This window comes from Balaenoptera borealis (genome assembly GCF_965194805.1).
Source record: "Balaenoptera borealis genome assembly, chromosome: 5".
Lineage (NCBI taxonomy): Eukaryota > Metazoa > Chordata > Mammalia > Artiodactyla > Balaenopteridae > Balaenoptera > Balaenoptera borealis.
The window spans coordinates 11,826,933-11,845,543 of NC_138862.1; the positions used below are offsets into that span (position 1 = coordinate 11,826,933).

Sequence of the window (18,611 nt, forward strand, 5' to 3'; positions counted from 1 at the left end):
GTGTACCTTTTTAATCCAGGCTTGGGCACCAGTATTGGCCAACTGTTCTTGTGTCAGAACCTGTACTCCTGTACTTCCTGTGAACTGGCCAGGAATAGAGTTCAGCTGAGCCCAGGCATCAATCTGAAGAAAAGAAGAGTCCTCAATTAAGTAAAATTACTTCTCTAGTTAAAGTGCCACTGGTATTAATTTAATTCCCTAAATGAAATGGTTTACTTAGTTCCCGAAAAGGCTTAATAACAGACTTAAATTTTCAACTTTTCAAAAACAATATACTGAATTTGTACATCTTTAAAATATTGTTTTCCTAAACATTCCAAAGCAGCAGTTCAGTAACTGCTCAGTGGATCCCACTGATAAAATTTGAGATATATCTCTAACAACTGAAAAGCATAGCTGACACTCATTCTTCAAAATAGCACAGATACATGAAAAATATAGAAAATCACTCATATGGCAAAGGATCCTTGCCCTCCTGCTTACATATCTCATAAATGCATGCTAATTTGACAACCTCAATTTTTAATTACTTTCTTTGAAGTGTTACAAATCGAGAATAAATTCAAGATAGTTAAAGAATAATAAACATAGGAAACTGTTCAAACACTGTGATAATTAAAGAATTAGCTGTCATTCATTCAAAGTATATTTAGTGAACACCCAGTATTGTCGGGCAATGTATTTTCTCTCTGAACATGTACTTACTGCTTCCATATATTTACCATAGAAAAGTAGCCTATGGAGCCGCTGTCCACTGTTTAAAAAGCACAGACTCTGGATTCAGACTGTCTGGGTTTGGATCCCAGTTCCCTACTTAACTGGTTTTGTGCCCTTGGGCCTCATTTAGCCACTCTTTACCTGTCTTCTCAGATGGAAAGTGGAAACTCAATACACCTCACAGGGCTATTATGGGCACTTAGCTATTTTTATACATTAGATTGATTATAAATTCTATGAGGGCAGATAATTTCTTCCATTTTTATTCTCTCAACAAACAGCTCCTGCCCCACAGTACACAACATATACTGAATGATCAAGCCCCAAATCACTTTAAGTGAGCTTGCTAGATAAATGATCATGTAGATATTAAAACTGCTACATACCCGTTCCTGAGCACGATTTAACATGCTCATAGCTTCAAGGTCAAATGCATTCTCGCTGAGTCTTTTCTGAGCAAGTGCCCGCTCACTCATTGCTGTAGAGATGTCCACAGGCTAAGAAAGAAAATACAGATAATTATCTCAAATAACAACAGTCCCCCTAAATTCTGAAAAATGCTCATATCTTTAGTTGCTTCATGTCAAAAACAAAGTAAGTTTTATATATTAAAATTTTGTAAAGTAGGGAGAAGACTCTAAAAGGTAAACTAACCTTGGAAAACAGACAACGATTGTTTAAGGTAAGTTACAAAGTATCAGGCAGCAGTTGAACTCAACCTAAAATCCGACTTCTTTCCTCGTATTTTCTACTACATCAAATTACAATCAATCTCTGGCCTTCACTAACAAAACAGTCATTTATAATAAATGAGAATTTTTTGAACAATTAATTTTGTAACTCATTAGCAGTTTTCATTTTACCCTACTTCTCAGCATAACCCTCAAAAGCAATAAGCAAGGTTCTTAAATAAGCAGAAAACCATTATCACGTCCGTGATCATTCCTTCACTCGTCTGCACATGTTTTCACCTACTTGCAGTTGTTCATATAGTTTGGTCTTAGGAACTTGGTTTCTTCAAAGAATATATTTACTATTTAAGTAAATGGATCTTTTGTTTTCAGTTTATGTACATTTATGATGGAAGTTAAAATATTTCTGTGGGGTACATAATTGAAACACTTAAAATATGTTTGAAATGTCTTAGGTCCTCCTTTTCAAAGCTCATATTCTACTTGTAAAAAGCTTAAGCTAAGCAGATGAGACTTAACTTTTTAAGAAGTTTCATAATGTCCAGGAAATTTTTAAGGATAATCTTTAGAGCAAATACTGTATTTGCCAAATTTGTGGAGGGCTCAACCAGAGAAAGAAAATTTGATGTTTTTTGTTCTAACATTAAGAGGTTAGGTTGATTTGTGTCAACTCACCAATTCTTAATACTTGTTTTTCTTCTAACACTACTTAACCCATTAATATTTTCTAGTATTCCACCCAAGAAAATTCATTTTTGGAAAACGCTTATCTGACATGAAGTATTCCTAAATTCATTTACAAAGAATGACTAGTAAGTACTGCATGGATGTGACAAATACAAGGAAGTCAGTAAAATAACAAAGGTTTTTTTAAAAAGCTAAACTAAGGTTACCTGTAATTTGACTGTGTAGTTGAGTATGAAATACTTCTTTTAAAAATAAGACCTATATAGTTGAGAAGGGTATATGACTTTGAGAGAATAATTATATCTCATGCATAAAGATTACTAATCTTCCTTTTTCCTATCTTCAGAACCCCTTAATCACTCCATCATCCTTAGTTATCTTGCTGAATCACCTAGTAAGATTCCTTTAGCAAAACTCAATTTTTCTTCCACAAGGTACCAGAAAGTACAGATTTCTATATATTTGCCTTCTTAAAATGAAAGCAGAATTAAACTGAATTCATTCCATAACTGTTTATTAGACTGCTTACATATCTCATTTATGAAAGATCCTAATTTCTTAGTCAACTTAGTAAATTATCCAAACTAATTAGAATATTTCTGGGGCTATATAAGCAAAGCCAGACTGAAACACTAGAAAACTTAGTAGGTTCACTTTTCACTTCTATTTACAATTGTGATCACTGCTGGGACTTTAAGTGGGAACCCAGATATCTTAGGTCAAAATTTACATTCCTTTGGCCTTAGATGTTAAGATCATCGAAGTAATTTTTGAAAGCCCACTAAATATATCTCAAGTACTGTTCTTTAACCTTGCCACAATTACTTTGGGTTTCATACCCATCTACAAATCTAAGTGTTAGGTTATTTAGGTATAAAATAATAGGTTTTTATTCTAAAAAGTCGAAACTCAGAGGCAATACGGAGGAAAATGCACCTACCCATTACCACCCCAAGCTCTGATCCCCCAATTTCCAACTGTAAATTAGCCATAAAAATGTAGTTAAGATGGCTCCGAAAACTTCCAACTTTTCTAGAATAAAATTACTTCTTGCCAACTGGAAAGCAAATTAACATACCTATCTGTGAATTCTTCCTTCTGAAGACATTTTTATATCTTCATACATTTTTCTCTTTTAACCTTTATTAAGTAAGCAGGTAACCTAAATACCCCATCATTATCCTCAGGATGAAACTTCATTCAAATCTCACTAATATTATACGTTAAATTCACATCTCACTCTGAAAGGAATTTTTATTTATTTATTTCAATAGTATTTATTTAATATATCAACATTGGGATTTAATATAAATTTACTTTAGATAAAATTACAACTAGTTTTTTCCTAATACAACTTCATTTATTCAACAGGCTTACCAAGTGAGCTGTAAGTTCATGTCAAAACTGTATTACCAAATAGTAATTTGACTATTAATTTCATATTCATACTTTTTAATGTGGAAAAATATACTCAAAGTAGAATCAATCAGGATTACCTTAATCTCTTAAGGATTCTCAAGAGTTTGTATCAAAAAGCATATTTCCAGGTTTTCAAGGTAACTCAGGATATGCAATAGAAAGCCCGAAAGCAGTAATATTCAAAGACTACACCAAATGTTATGAATCAGTATTAAAACACTCATAAGATATCACAGCTACCCTTTAGAACAGCACTGTCCAACAGAATTTTCTATAGTGAAAGCAAATGAGCACTTGAAATGTGTCTAGTGCAATTAAAGAACTGATTTTTCAGTGGTTCACTTAATGACTACTGTATTGGACTGTATAGTGTTTGTGTATATATAGTATATAGTAAACTATACAGTGTAGAAGGGCTTTAGAATCTTAATCATCTTTTAATGTTGCTCAAAAACAGTAATGTGTAAAAGGTACCAAAATGATGCTAAAAGTTTTAGAATGCTAAAAACTGGGGGAAAAATTATCTTAAACTGTACAGAATGCTGTTATCAAGCTATCATCAACACGCCTTATTTATTTCCGCTAATACACGATAGACTTTCTATGTAATGTGTAGTAATACTCTAGGTATTATCATGGGGGGAAATGTTTAATTTCCTTCTCCCTAGGACTTGTTCTAAAAGGTGAAATCCACATAAAAGAGTATCCTGAATTATAATTCCAGTTCTCACATTAATAAAAACCTGTCCAAGTTATTTCACCCCTCTACGTCAGTAACACAGCAGATTACTACTTCCATAACCTAAAAAGTTGTCAGGACTAATGAAACACATATAATTGACACCATGTAACATGCATTTCATGGCCTAAGTTATAACTGTGTACCTTCTGTATCTTCCTCATTTAAAGAACCCTTCTAAGTCAATTTACCTCCCCCCCCCTTTGTTAACCCGACTGTTTATATAAATAGAACAATTATCTTAAGTATTTCCTATAAAGTCAATTAAAGTATATACAAGAACTAAAGAGAATTATTAGAAGGTGGTCAGTCAGGTAAGGAAAAAATAATCCCTGTAATAGGCAAATTATTTTCTACAGAGGTAATTGCAGGTATCTCAAATTAAAAGATGGTAAAAAAGGAAATTTTTAATTGTAAGAAAATAGAATTAAAGAAAACGCACCTAACCTGCATACAAAACATGATTTTAAAATATTTAGCTAAAATACACACTGCCTCAGTTGTTATGTGGCTTGGTTTTTAAAACTGATTTATGAACCTTTTATTTCACATAAAATTCCTTAGTGCAACTCTCAGTTAACTTGTACATTTAATCCAAATGAATTATAATACGATAACAGATAAACCATTAAATGGTAAAGAAATTCCATGTTAATCACCTAAGAGAATCTAAGGAGAGAAGAATGAACAACAAAGCTGTACTTAACACATTCTAGCACTGCCAGGTCCTAGTTGTTGCATTTTCAATTAAAATTTTCATCTTACCACAAGAACTCAGCTTTCCTAAACTTCAAAAATTTAGAGCTTCTAAATATAAGGGAATTTTAACTCCACTGGGACGGGGAAATACTCTTCAATAGTAACAAATCAAGCACAGTTGCCAGAGACAAAAACTGTCCTAACGTGTAAACAATCACTAGACTTAACGGCAAGCTACCTCTGGACATTATGATAAATAGTTAACCCAAGGAAATTTTATGTCAGAGACTACATTTATATCTTCTACCCAATAAGTCTTTGCTAACTTTATTACCAAGAATTAATGCCCCCGAGGACAATTTTTAAAATGTTTTCCAACACTTTTGATTTCATTTATAAATCAAACTGACACAAATATGATCAAGGTTCTGCAGTCACTCCTTACTGAGGATGATGCTGGTTGGCTTCTGGGTAGGAAGACGATGCTATGGCAGTAGGGCACACAGTCTGATGAGTTGATATTCCGTAAGATACGGATTTATGTTGATCCATCCACGTCTATCCACTCATACTTATGTCAAAGAGCACTCATGTGCAAAACAATTGGGGGGATTAAGGATCATAGCAAAGCTGAGATCAAATCTGTGATCTTTGCCTAAATGTTTCATGCTCAAAACTAAAGAACCACAAATTCCATTTACATTTATTAAAATAAAAAAGACTAACAGGTAAAAAAATTCAAAGTACTATTCGGTTAAAATGTTGACCATTTAGAAGAACTTTCCTTTTCTCTCTAAAGTCTTTATTTCAACCCCTGACAGGGAATCAAGAGTCAATGCTCCCATAAAATGTCACCAATAGTATTCTGCAAACACTGGAATATAGAACATTAATCTTACAAATATATTTATAAGATACAGCTAAATAAATGGAACTAAACATTTTATATTATGAACATTTCCTCTAGGTGTTTCATATTACTTCTAGGTAAAAGTACGGAGACCTGAAAGCAAAAGCAAAATTGTCCCTTTTCTTCCTAAAATTTTGGGATTGTTTTATTTGAAATTATAGTTAACATATATATTTTTTTAGTCTAATCGTCTAAGAAACTAGCTTAGAGTTCTGATATCAAATAGTTGTATATATCCTCCCCACAGGAGAAATCTGCTTCATGAACAAAACTTTTTTTCCCCTCCTGCTTTAATAAAAGGCTCCTTTACTTATTATAAAATCTGAATACCCACCTACTCCCCCGTAGGATTTCTTTGGAATAATTCCCCCCAACTTTTCATTCAAATCTGACAACCACTGTTGATGACAGTGTAAGGCACCATGGTTTTAGTGTTAAAACTGAAAATGGCTAAATACTGAAATACATATATTTACACATAAACTCTCAATCAATAAGAACCATAATCACCAGGATTCACTAAGCACTCTCCCGATGTTCAACTGAAGTCAAAATAGTTATGGTCACTTATCTTCCCAGGAAAATCCCTTGGAATTTTGCAATATTTATAGGGCTTCACTCTGTTGGAAAATTTTTCACATAAATAATCCCCTAATGTTTTTTTTCTGTTAATTGCTTAATCTTCAAGAAATTACTAAAAGCGTATGTATCAGAATTTCTAAGTCAGTCTGTTCAGCCCTCTCACCATGGTTTATATTCAGCCTCTACAAGATTTAAATCAGTTACAAATGTCAGTTAAACTTTCCCTCTTGAAATGTGCAGGTAGCTTGATTTGGGAATTAGCAACTGAGCTACTCAACTGACTTCACTAAAAACTGTCCCAACAAGCTATCTATCCTCTCCCTCACTGGTGATGGTATAACTTGCTTCAATTGTTGACCCCCATGTAAATATAGATCATCAACAGTGACTGTAAGTTGCACTGGCTAGTTATGTCCAGCTTCATTGTAAAGAACTTGCTCTCTTTTCAAATGCCACAGGTAAAAAGAAAACCACAGTGAAAATGTCACCTGTGAATAGCCCAGGGGAAAAAAAATACTATCAAAGTTTCTGATTTGGGTTCTGTTCACTTTTAACTTTATAAACAGAATTCGTTTATTTGTATTATCAGAGGTGTTTACTGGACGACGATGATATGGCCAATAAAGGGAACCTGTATGTGAAGAGTACAGGTCTCTCTGACCCACATATCCCAGAACTGCAAGGAAAGGAACTGGGGAAGAATTCCTACATTGTAAGGGCATCAGATATCTAATCCAGTCCTTGGACAAATGTCTGGGCTTTGCAAACGAAGGGCAAGAGGTGATGACTAGTCTATGGTATCATTTAAAACTCCCACCCCCCTAGTAAGTCTCCACCCTCCCAGATCCCCCAAGCGTGATTTTGCACAACAAGTTAAATAAAAGTAAACTGTTTATTAAAAGATACAGCAAAGGTACAGATACAGAGATACATACAAAGATACAGATATATATATATATATTTACATATATATACAGTCTTGCTGTTTTCATGTGCACTATATTTAGCAGCACATTATTTAATCAGGCGGCATTTTAATGGGGCTGTTTTGACACTTGGCGTTATTACCGCGTCATTTTGACAAGATACAACTATAGCCTCCTGGAAATTTCAAGGTGTGAATTCCGCTTCTCCAACTTTTAATAGTAGCAAAAAGGGGAAGGAGAAGAAGGGAAACGGAGTACCAAGGCTGAGCATTAGGTTAAACACAAGAATCCAAAGGGCCAAGGTAGCATAGGGAAGGGAAAATAATTAAAATTAAAGGCTATCTGACAAACAACCCAGAGAAATAGAAACCATTATTTAAGGGCAATGGGCTATGTATCCAAGGTGCTCACATCAGCCTACAATGCCTTTTCCAATCCAGTTCTTGTGTTGAACCTGAGGATCTGCCTCTCTCTGCTCAATCCCTCCACCCAATAAATTTGCTACCACCAAAATCTAGAGCTATAGAGCCTTGAAGCAAAACGGGAAGCTAAATAGTTGTACCTTGGGCTACCTTCCCACAAGTGCAAGGAGGGCCCAATGTTGGGTAGGGATGTGATAACACTGTTCTCTGCAATTCGATGCTTTTCACTTTGTGGCTTGGTTCCACAAAGTGAATTGCATCGAGTTACTGTCAAATGAGAAGCTGCGGGTTGTTTCATCTGTCGTCTAACCCGGCCCTGCCGTTTAACCCGGCCCTAAGAAGAGTGAAACAGAATCCAAATCAGATATAAAATAACAGTAAAATGCAGATTCAGGTATATAAAAGGAAAAAATACATAATATTCCTTTTACTTACCTCAGAGGGCAAACTGCTGCTGAAAACATTATCATCCTCTTTGTTTTCTTCACCATTTTTCTCTACAGGAACCCATTCTCCATAAACACTATCTGCTTCTTTTTTCCGATGTTGAGATCCAGATGACACAGGGAATTCTTTTGTTAATGTTACCTGGCTTTTTGGTGGAGTTGGCTTTGCTGCAGCAATCTAAAAAATAATGTTTTTCTTAATTAAAACTCAACAGATGTTCAACATAATCTGAAAATGACTTTGTTCATTATTTCTCACAGTATTTAACCTAAATTAAAAACTAAATTCCATTTGAATTTTACTTAAACAGTTCCACAAGTTGTGCTGTTCACTAGTCCAGAAACACTAATACTCACATTCAGATTGAAAAAAATGGGTTTGGGTTCACTGAGTTTAAAAGGATGATGATAAAAAGGAGGTTCTTCTTCCTCTTCATCCGAAACATGAGGTTTATTCACTATTACATCATCATCTTCTTTACTCTGTGCAATCTGTTTGCATTTCTTAAAAAAGTAAAAACAAACAAAAGATAAACCTTACACTTTATGCAGAGTAACATGTAATTTCTTAAAAGAATCAAAACCACATAAAATCAACTTTCAAAAGTAAAACAAGATTAATGATAGATTACAGATACGTAACTTAGCTTACTGGTTACTATTTAAATACACTCTAGTTGGTCAGTCAGTTAACAACATTTATTGAGCACCTACTATGTGCAGAGCACTGTACTGGGCACTGTCCAGGGAATACAAAAAAATAAAGTAGAAGACATGGTCCCTGCTCTCAAGGAGCTTACAATCTAGTTCAACAGACGGAATACATACACATGAGATAATTGAGGAACGCTTTTACAGAGCAACACAATTAACAAGTGCAAACTGATATAATACAAACTGAGTACATAAGTGCTCAAAGAACAAAAGCTTAAGAGAGAACAGAATCAGGCAGAATCTGATAATCAAGGAATATTCCTCACAGAGTTCTAAGCCAGATTTTCATAGTTAAGAACAAGGATTAGCAGGGAAAGGAAAAGAAAGTCACCCTAGTCAGGTAGTGGTAAAGAGGTGAGAAAAAACTTATTAGAAGGGCTGAAGATGAGGCTAAAATATATAGGGAAACACTAAGTGTTCACAAGGTTTTGGATAAGGAGCTTGGATTTGATAAGCAAGCAACAGAAGCCTTCACTAGGTCCTTAAACTTAAAAAAAAAATTGTAATTCATATTGTAATAAATCTAAGTGAGGAAACAGATTAAGAAACTATATGATCCCCAAATGTACAGCTAAATAAAATCTCAAACACTTGCAACTGGGTTAGATGATAGCATGTCTTTCCATAAATGTTTTGTAGGTTGAGTCTCTAAAGGAATAGAACTCAAGAATGGAATATAAGGCATGATGGGGAGGGTGCAACTGATGAAGGTCTGACACGTAAAGCAAAGTCAATTCCGCCTTGAGAAGCAAAGGAACCGACTCCATTACCTGGCTTTATAAAAAGGTCAGAGTAAATTTGGGTGGACATGTCTCTATACTAGCAGTAGAATTCGTCATATCCCTTATCAATTGAAAATATTTTAATAGGATAAAAAGCTCATTTAGCCAAAAACACAGAATATACCAAGCTTGTAACCAAGGGGAACAGAATATATTGACAGTGGCAGGCTGGCATCAGGCTAGCCAATAACAAGTTTCAATATCTGAAACAATGTGGTATTTCTGGATCCTAGCAGCAATATTTCAGCGTCCTCCAAAAAAAAAACAAATTTTAATAAAATAAAGCCAAAAGACCAAAAAAAAAAGCCTCAATTGAAAAGATCAAATTCTTAAAAACAAAAATAAGTGTGTTTAAAATATATATGTTACTGCCAAAACCCGAACCGCAGGAAGAACTGATAATGGCCGGCCATTATCACCAATGGCTGGTACCAAACAGCCAAAACCCGAAATGTTGATGCGAAAGAAGTTCCTTTCAGGCAATGGCCAGCTATTCTCATTAATTTCCAAGCTCCGGTGGCAAAAGATCATTTCTGAAGATTGTCTGTGTCTTTGCGTATATGCAGTACACTCGTGGCGATCAGTGAACACGTCGTGAATGGAAACGAAACTGTAGGCGAGCTTCTGCGTGTTGCTCACTCAACACCTCCTCCATTCAAACGAACCGTCCCACTCCTCAGTCAGTTTGGCTTCTAAAACTGGAAAGCAAAAGTAATGGGAAGTAACTTTTAGCTAGCGGAGCTTAGCCATCCCGGATAATGGCCTGCTAAATAGAGCTTCTGCCGCTGCCACGTCTGTATTTCGGGTTTTGGCCACTCGGTGCCAGCCATTATCAGTTCAGCCCACAATTCGGGTTTTGGCACGCTCCAGAGTCAACATCACTGGAATAATCCATTTAAGAATGACAAATTCTGTCTAGCTTACCTCAGTTAGTTCTTCTATAGTAGCTCCTCCTGATTTTTTAGCAACTTTCTCTTCTATTGAAGGTGGAGGTGCAGGCTTTAGGTTTGGCGGTAAAGGAACACCAGCCTTAGCACACATGGCAGCTGCATTAGCTTTGGCTATTTCAAGTAACTGAGCCTTATCTGCAAGAGGAAAATATAAGAAGCAGTTTTCCTAAAAGGCTGTACATTTTGTATTATCTAATGTTTCATATGCTAACAAAATTAAAGGCATCAATTTTCTGCCCTAACTTATAGCTGTGATAAAATCACTCTTTGGCTCAAAGTTTTAAAACAAATGCCCCATATTTAAAAAAGAATTAAGTCCACATTTAGCTTACCATTCAAACACTATACAAAATAGCTAGACTACACAACTATAAATGATCACTCTGCCACACACATTAAGACACACACCTGCCAAAGCCTACTTTATTTTCCACAACTATCATGCCCCTTAAATTACTTTCCTTCTAATCTCGGAGAACATTTTAAATCACTCTTTGAGCCCGAGTTCAAAACTGCCACCTCTTCAAAGTAACAAGTCTTAAGTCAGAACTTAACATTCCTCTCCACCGTGCTCCCAAAGTACCTAATCTATGCCAGTAATTACAGCAATCATGGCAGTTTTACTATTTGGTAAAAGAGACATATATGCATTTTATCTGTGTCTCTTGTACTAACTTGTAATCACTCATATACTGTTCCTCTGCTTTGAATAAAAAAAGAACTCAGAAACATTTGTTGAACTGAATGCATTCTCCCTTAGGGTTCTGTTAAGATCTTTTTCTTTAGACAACTCTGACCTGGAAATGTCCAATCCACTGGGATAATGATAAATTATCCATTATTATTACACGTAGTCACGCATGATCCATCAAGTTTTAATCACCTCTGCACACTTTTTTAAATTAGGGGAAATTAGAACACTTCATCTTTTAAAAGGCAGACTGAAATCACTTTAACTCCCCATATGCAAAATTCCCTACTCACTTCCATCACCCATTATACCAACCAGAATTATTTTCACAAACATATAACAGTACTGTATTGCCAGTTTAAGACATGTAACTTATTAAAAAAGAAACATTTGATTTTAGGCTTATCTGCAAGAATTTATGTTGGAATACATACAATAACAACCTGAGCAGATACTAGCCTTGTCTTTAACTGGACTTCTACTTGCCATTTTTAGTTATGGAATATGGTTAAAGCAAAAAGAAAGCATTCAAGTATGGAAATACCTTGGTTCTAATTTACTCCAAAGCAGGTCTTTTAAATGCTAATTACAAACGTACTTATTCCTACATTTTCTAAACAGAAGCTAACCTAACTACAAAAATTTAAAGATAAAAATATTTATCCTAAACCAATAACCCCAAATATTCCATTTGACTCACAGAAAAAACTCCGCTTTAAATCATTCTCTAATACCATTAAATTTTTAAATGACTCACTCAAATCCGTCAGACGTTTAGGTGATCTGCCTCTTTCAGAAGACCTGGATCGTTTACGGCGGATGGGAGACCTGCTAAACCTTCTTCTCAAGGGTGTTCGTGATCGCCTTAATCTGACTGGTGATATACTGAAGCTTCGTCTTCTTACCACAGATCTTGATCTTCTCCGACGGCTCGGGGTGCGGCTCCGACGGCTCGGGGTGCGGCTCCGACGGCTCGGGGTGCGGCTCCGTCGGCTCGGGGTGCGACTCCGTCGGCTCGGGGTGCGACTCCTTCGGCTGGGGGTGCGGCTTCTTCGGCTCGGGGAGATGCTAAAGCTCCTTCTTCCCCCAGATCTAGATCTTCTTCGACGACTCGGAGTGTGACTCCGGCTCCGACGGCTTGGGGTGCGACTCCGAGCTCTACCTGTTTTCCGGTTATCCCTGGAGCTTGATCTTTTTCTTTTTCTTTCCCTGGACTTGGATCTGTGCTTTGGGGATCTTTTGCGCTTCTCTTTTGATACAGATCGCCTTCCTCTAGACTTTGATCTTGACCTGCTGCTCCTCCTTCTGCGTCTTGATCGTGACCGTGAACGTGTTTGAGAGCGATGAGACTTGGACTTCGATGATCTCTTCCTTGCCCTAGAACGAGACTCACTGGTGCGCTTTCGCGATTTGTGTTCAGAAGACTTGGAACGCTTACTTCGAGATCTTAACGAAGAGTCCCTTTTCTTCTCTTTCTCACCTTTGTCACGGTTCTTATTTTTCTTGCTTTTTTCATGTGTGTCCTTAACTTTTACAAAAATTTCATAATCATCTTTTTCCTCTGAAGACGACTCTGAAGCTCTTTCCGGTATACTAATTACAACTGGACTGGCAGCAGATTTATCCCGTTCAACTTCACTTGCAAGTAAAGGTCCTTCAATACCAGCTCTAAGGCTTGTAAGACGTTCCATGTCCTTAGGAAGTAATGGTCTCACTAAATCAGCTTCATTAATATCATCAATGTTGGCAGAAAATCCTGAATCAGACAATATCTCTTTAGTAGGGAGAGGTACTTCTTTATCTTCTCCACTACTTTCTTTAGGACTGAGAGCCACTGCTAATGTCTGGTCACTCTCCTGCATAGGTAATGATCCTTCTGCATCCTTACTGACAAAGTTATTAGTAGATGGTATATCAGGATGGATGTCTTTAGCAGGTAAAGGTCCCTCTATGTCAGCTTCACTACCACCACTGGGGCTGGTGGAAATTACCATGTCATGTTCAGTATCTTGAGTAGTTAATGATACTTCAACATCATATTTACTAACTGAACTGAGAGCAGATGCTGTGGCAAATTCAAGACCCTTACCAGTTCCCACTGCATCAGGTTCAAGAGCAAGGGGACCAGTAGAAGACAGAGTCCCTCCTACATCAGTTTCACTAACACTAGGGCAGATATCCAATACTGTGCATTGTTTAGTCTCATTGGTGGGCAAAATTTTCTCTTCACCAGTTTCACCAACAGCACCAGTGCTGGCAGCAGACACTGTGTTATGTTCCATCTCTTTAGCAATTAAGTGATTATTTATATTAAGGTCTATATTCATATCATTTTCAGTTTCATAAGAGTCATTCTTCAGGTGTCCTTCAGCATATGGCTCTTCGTCTGAATGCATGGGAATCTCCTGCATGCCAATCTCTGGAGCAAGATTTTGATCGCCAGATAGTAAATTCATTCCTTTTATAACATTAGACTCCAGTATTATTGGTGTAGACTCTAAAACCATCTCAGTTGCTATTACTTGAGTCGGCTCTGAGACAGTGACAGGAGGCTCTGAAATTGTCACAGTGGATTCTTGGACACAAATAGATGGTTCTGAAACAATCACGTTAGGTTGAAGGACTGACACCGCTGGTTCCAGGACAGGCACAGTAGGCTCCAGGGCAGAAACAACTGGCACAGGAACGGTAACATGCTCTGGCTCAGAAAAGGCCAGGGGCTCTGGGACAGCCTCAGCCGGTGGGTCCTGGACAGCCACAGCCACTGGGTCTGGCACAGCCTCAGCCTGTGGCTCTGGAACAGCCATGGCTGGTGGCTCTGAAACAGTTCCAGCTGGTTGCTCCAAGACAGCCACAGCTGGTAGCTCTGAGACAGCCATGGCTGGCAGATCTACAGTGCTCTGTGATGGCTCTGGAATAGGTACTGCTGCCTCCAGCAGGGACATAGATACCTCTGAGGCAACATGTCCTGAAGCCCTCATGGAATCAAAAGTTTCTGCTGCCTCTGACATAACAGAAGGCTCTGATGTTAACACAGTCAGTTCACCTGATGTTGTGGGAGTTTCCGACACCATGTAAGTCACTGGTCTTTCTGGAACAATTTCATGCTCTTCTGCTATGGCAGCAGACTCTACAGGTGTTGACGTGACCAAAGACTCTGGCTCCAGTGGTGGTTCTGGAACAGTCATGGCAGCCTCTGATGCTAACATTGAAGGCTCTGATGCTGACGCTGAATAATTAGCAAGCACTGCCGAAGGCTCTGAAATCTCACTTTGACTCACAGGAGGTTCAGGCAGCGACACAGACTCTTCAGGAGGTAATGCTGGCACCTCAGTAGGCCAAGTATTTTCAGCTGTTAATGCTGACTGCTCAGTGGGTAATGCTGGACCCTCTGGTGGTTCCTCAGGAGGCAATGGCGGTGTCATTGGTGGCTCTTCAGGTGGCAATGGTGGCATTGTTGGAGGCTCTTCAGGAGGCAAAGGTGGCACCATATATGCCTCCGTATATGTATCAGTATAAGAATCGGTGTAAGAATCAGCTGCCATAGACATCATTGAACGATCAGCAGTATAAGATGACATCATAGATCGATCAGCTGCAGAGTACGATGACATCATAGACCGGTCAGCAGCAGAGTATGACGACATCATAGACCGGTCAGCACCCATGGACATCATAGATCGGTCAGCCATCGGGGACATCATGGAGCGCTCGTAAGCTGACATCATAGAGCGTTCATAAGCTGACATCATAGAGCGCTCAGCCATAGGGGACATCATAGAGCGCTCATAAGCTGACATCATAGAGCGCTCATAGGCTGACATCATAGAGCGTTCAGCCATAGGGGACATCATAGACCGCTCATAAGACATCATAGAGCGTTCGTAAGATGACATCATGGAACGTTCTGCAGCATAGGACATCATCATAGAACGTCTAGATGCTAACATCAGGGGTCTAGGTGCTAACCTATATGGCCTGGGAGCTATTCTATAGGACCTGGGTGCTATCCTATAAGGTCTAGCTGACATCCTATAGGGATCAGGAGTTAGTCTGTAGGGATCATGGCCTAATCTATAGGGGTCTTGCCCTAACCTGTAGGCATCATGACCTAGCCTATAAGGGTCATGACCTAACCTATAGGGATCTTGAGCTAACCTGTAAGGATCCTGAGCTAACCTGTAGGGATCAGGAGATTTTGAACCCAACATAGCAGAATCTTGGGTACTAGATGCTAACATCTGAGCATCCATGGTACCAGACGCTAACATCTGAGCATCCATGGTGCCGGAAGCTAACATCTGAGAGTCCATAGTGCCAGATGCTAACATCTGGGAATCCATAGAGCTAGTGGCTAACATCTGGGAGTCCATGGTGCTGGTTGCTAACATCTGGGAGTCCATGGAGCTGGTTGCTAACATCTGGGAGTCCATGGAGCTGGTTGCTAACATCTGGGAGTCCATGGAGCTGGTTGCTAACATCTGGGAGTCCATGGAGCTGGTTGCTAACATCTGGGAGTCCATGGAGCTGGTTGCTAACATCTGGGAGTCCATGGAGCTGGTTGCTAACATCTGGGAGTCCATGGAGCTGGTTGCTAACATCTGGGAGTCCATGGAGCTGGTTGCTAACATCTGGGAGTCCATGGTGCTAGAGGCTAACATCTGGGAGTCCATGGTGTTGGACGCTAGCATCTGGGAGTCCATGGTGTTGGATGCTAGCATTTGGGAGTCCATGGTGTTGGATGCTAACATATGGGTCTCCATGGTGTTAGAAGCTAACATATGGGATTCTTGGGCCATCAAGGGATCCACTCCTACTGTTACAGAAGTCTCCCCCACTAATGTAGTAGGCAGCTCCTGTGCTACCGTATTATAGGACTCCAGCGCTGTCGTCGAGGGCACCTCCAGGGACTGCGACACGGTCATCGTTGACAGCTCCGTTGTTGTCACCACAGACTGAACAGAGATCTCCAGCGCCACAGTTGCCACAGGCTGCCCAGGCAACTCTGGCGCCCCAGGCTGCCCTGGCAACTCCAGCACCCCTGTTGCCAAAGGCTGCCCCAAAAGCTCCAGTGCTCCAGCTGCCCCAGACTGCCCCGAGAACTCCAGTGCCCCAGCTGCCATGAGCTGCCCAGGCAACTCCAGTGCCCCAGTTGCCACAGGCTGCCCCGACAACTCCAGTGCCCTAGTTGCCGAAGGCAGCCCTGGCAACTCAGGCACCCCAGTCACCGAAGACTGCCCTGGCAACTCCAGCGCTGTCGTTGCCACTGGCTGTCCTGGCAACTCCAGCACCATTGCTGCCTCAGGCTGCCCCAGCAACCCTGTTGCCGTCGTCACCTCAGGCTGCCCAGGATGTTCCACCGTTGTCATCCCCACAGGTTGCTCCAACTCTGTCGTCGTCACAGGTTGTTCGGTCAACTCCATTGCTACTGTAACCACAGGCTGCCCTGGCAGCTCTACTGCTGCTGTCACCACAGGCAGCCCTGGCAACTCCTGTGCCATCACAGGTGGCTCTGGTACCTCCTGTGGTGGCTCCAACCCCATGGATGGTGCTGGAAGCCCTGGCAATTCCTGCGACAACTGTGGCACTGACGTCACAGAGGGCCCCGGCAACTCAGGCACTGCTGTCGCAGGGGGCCCTAGCAACTCAGGCACTGGGGTAGAAAGGGGCCCTGGCAACTCTGGCACCGGGGTAGCAGAGGGCCCAGGTAACTCCAGCACTGGAGTCACAGGGGGCCCCTGCAACTCCAGCATGGAGGTCGCAGGTGGCCCCGGCAACTCCATCGCTGAGGCCACCGACGACTCCTGCAGCTCCAACGCTGTGGTCTTGGGCAGCTCCAGCATCTCCTGCGGTCTTGTCATGGATGAATCTGCAATCTCCGATGGTACTTCTACAGGCTGCTCTGGCAATCTTAGCACTTCAGTTGCCGATGACTCTGGAAAATCCATTGTTGTCGATGTGCTTGGCTCAGGGTGCACCTCAGTAGGTGTCTCTGATGACACAAGGGTTTCTGATGGCTCTAGCACTTTTGCTACTGGAGGCTCTAACAACATGACCTTTGATGGCTCTGGAGGTGTGCTCTCCAATGATTTCAGCACAGGCTTCATCTGACACTCCACTGACATTGTTACAACCGGCTCAGATGACTTTAGCACTACTGTTGTAGTAGGCACTGGTGCTGCTGCAAAGGAATCCAGAATCTTTGTCATGGATGGTTCCAGCATTACTGCTACAGACTGCTCTGACTGCACTGAAACTACTGATGTAGATGCAACTGACAGTTCTGCAGTTTTTGTAGCTGGCTTCAGAATTTCTAAGGTGTGTGGCTCTAATACCTCCATTGATACTACAGGAGGTTCTAGCACAAGTGCAGGAGACTCACTGGTGTCAGATAGGCCGAACACTCTTACAGGATGCTCCAGTGCCATTTCTGAAGGTTCAGAATCAAACTTCAAAAAGGAATCTGATTCTAAATCTACGTTCCCATCATGATGTGATTTCGGCTTTGATTCAGATTCTTCTGGCTGTCTTTTATACTTTTTTTCCTTTTCTTTCTTCTTTTTCTTCTTTTTATTTTTGTGCTTTTTATGTTTCTTCGACTTTTTGGTAGGTATTTCATCCGTAGGATCTGTTTGTACAGACACACATCTACTTTTTCTGGAAGCCTCCTTCAAGTCTGAAATTTAGGAAAATTAATTTTGTCAAATATCCCCCAAAATAGATTTAGATAAGTTGTATAAACCAAAACTTACATTCCATGTTAAGATACCATAACACTTCTTGTTAAATAAAAGGTTACTAAATAAACTATTTTCCATAAACCAGTTATCTGAAGACTGACACTTCTCCAATACTTCTTTTACAACTGAAACCTGGGTTAGAATTAAGTTCTTAATTTATTACAAAAACTTTTAGAATTACATTAAGATGTGTTTTTACTAAGTTCATTTAAAACAATTATTTTCTCCAGCTCTCACTATACAGCAAATTACTTTTAAACTACAGTTAAGATGAATATCTTTCATATTATTAACTATTAGAATTCCCACAAAAACATACGTTAAAGAACTTTTGTGACTATTTTATAACCCTTATTTATACAGGAAGCAACACAGCACTAGCTCTGGAACACACTGTCTGCTTTTGGATACTGAATCAATTCACCACTCACTAAATGAATAGACGTGGCCAAACCGCTGACACTCTGTCTTCCAGAGTTAGAGGACGAACTCAGT

The 18,611-nt window shown here is 39.6% G+C and overlaps 1 protein-coding gene across 5 annotated transcripts in view; it reads right to left on the reverse strand.

Annotated features, from left to right (window-relative positions):
• Positions 1 to 18,611, reverse strand: part of SON (SON DNA and RNA binding protein) — a 31,009-nt gene that overhangs the window by 7,819 nt on the left and 4,579 nt on the right. For 3 of the 5 annotated variants that reach the window (XM_082395015.1, XM_082395016.1, XM_082395017.1), the window contains exons 3-8: positions 12,134 to 18,052; positions 10,660 to 10,820; positions 8,597 to 8,743; positions 8,229 to 8,417; positions 1,104 to 1,214; positions 7 to 123 (exon numbers count right to left, since the gene is read on the reverse strand). In XM_082395015.1, coding sequence (XP_082251141.1) covers positions 7 to 123; positions 1,104 to 1,214; positions 8,229 to 8,417; positions 8,597 to 8,743; positions 10,660 to 10,820; positions 12,134 to 18,052 — 6,644 coding nt within the window. Of the gene's footprint in view, positions 1 to 6; positions 124 to 1,103; positions 1,215 to 7,323; positions 8,128 to 8,228; positions 8,418 to 8,596; positions 8,744 to 8,920; positions 10,434 to 10,659; positions 10,821 to 12,133; positions 18,053 to 18,611 lie in introns of those variants that run through there. The other 2 variants (XM_082395018.1, XM_082395019.1) reach the window with 2 other exon arrangements.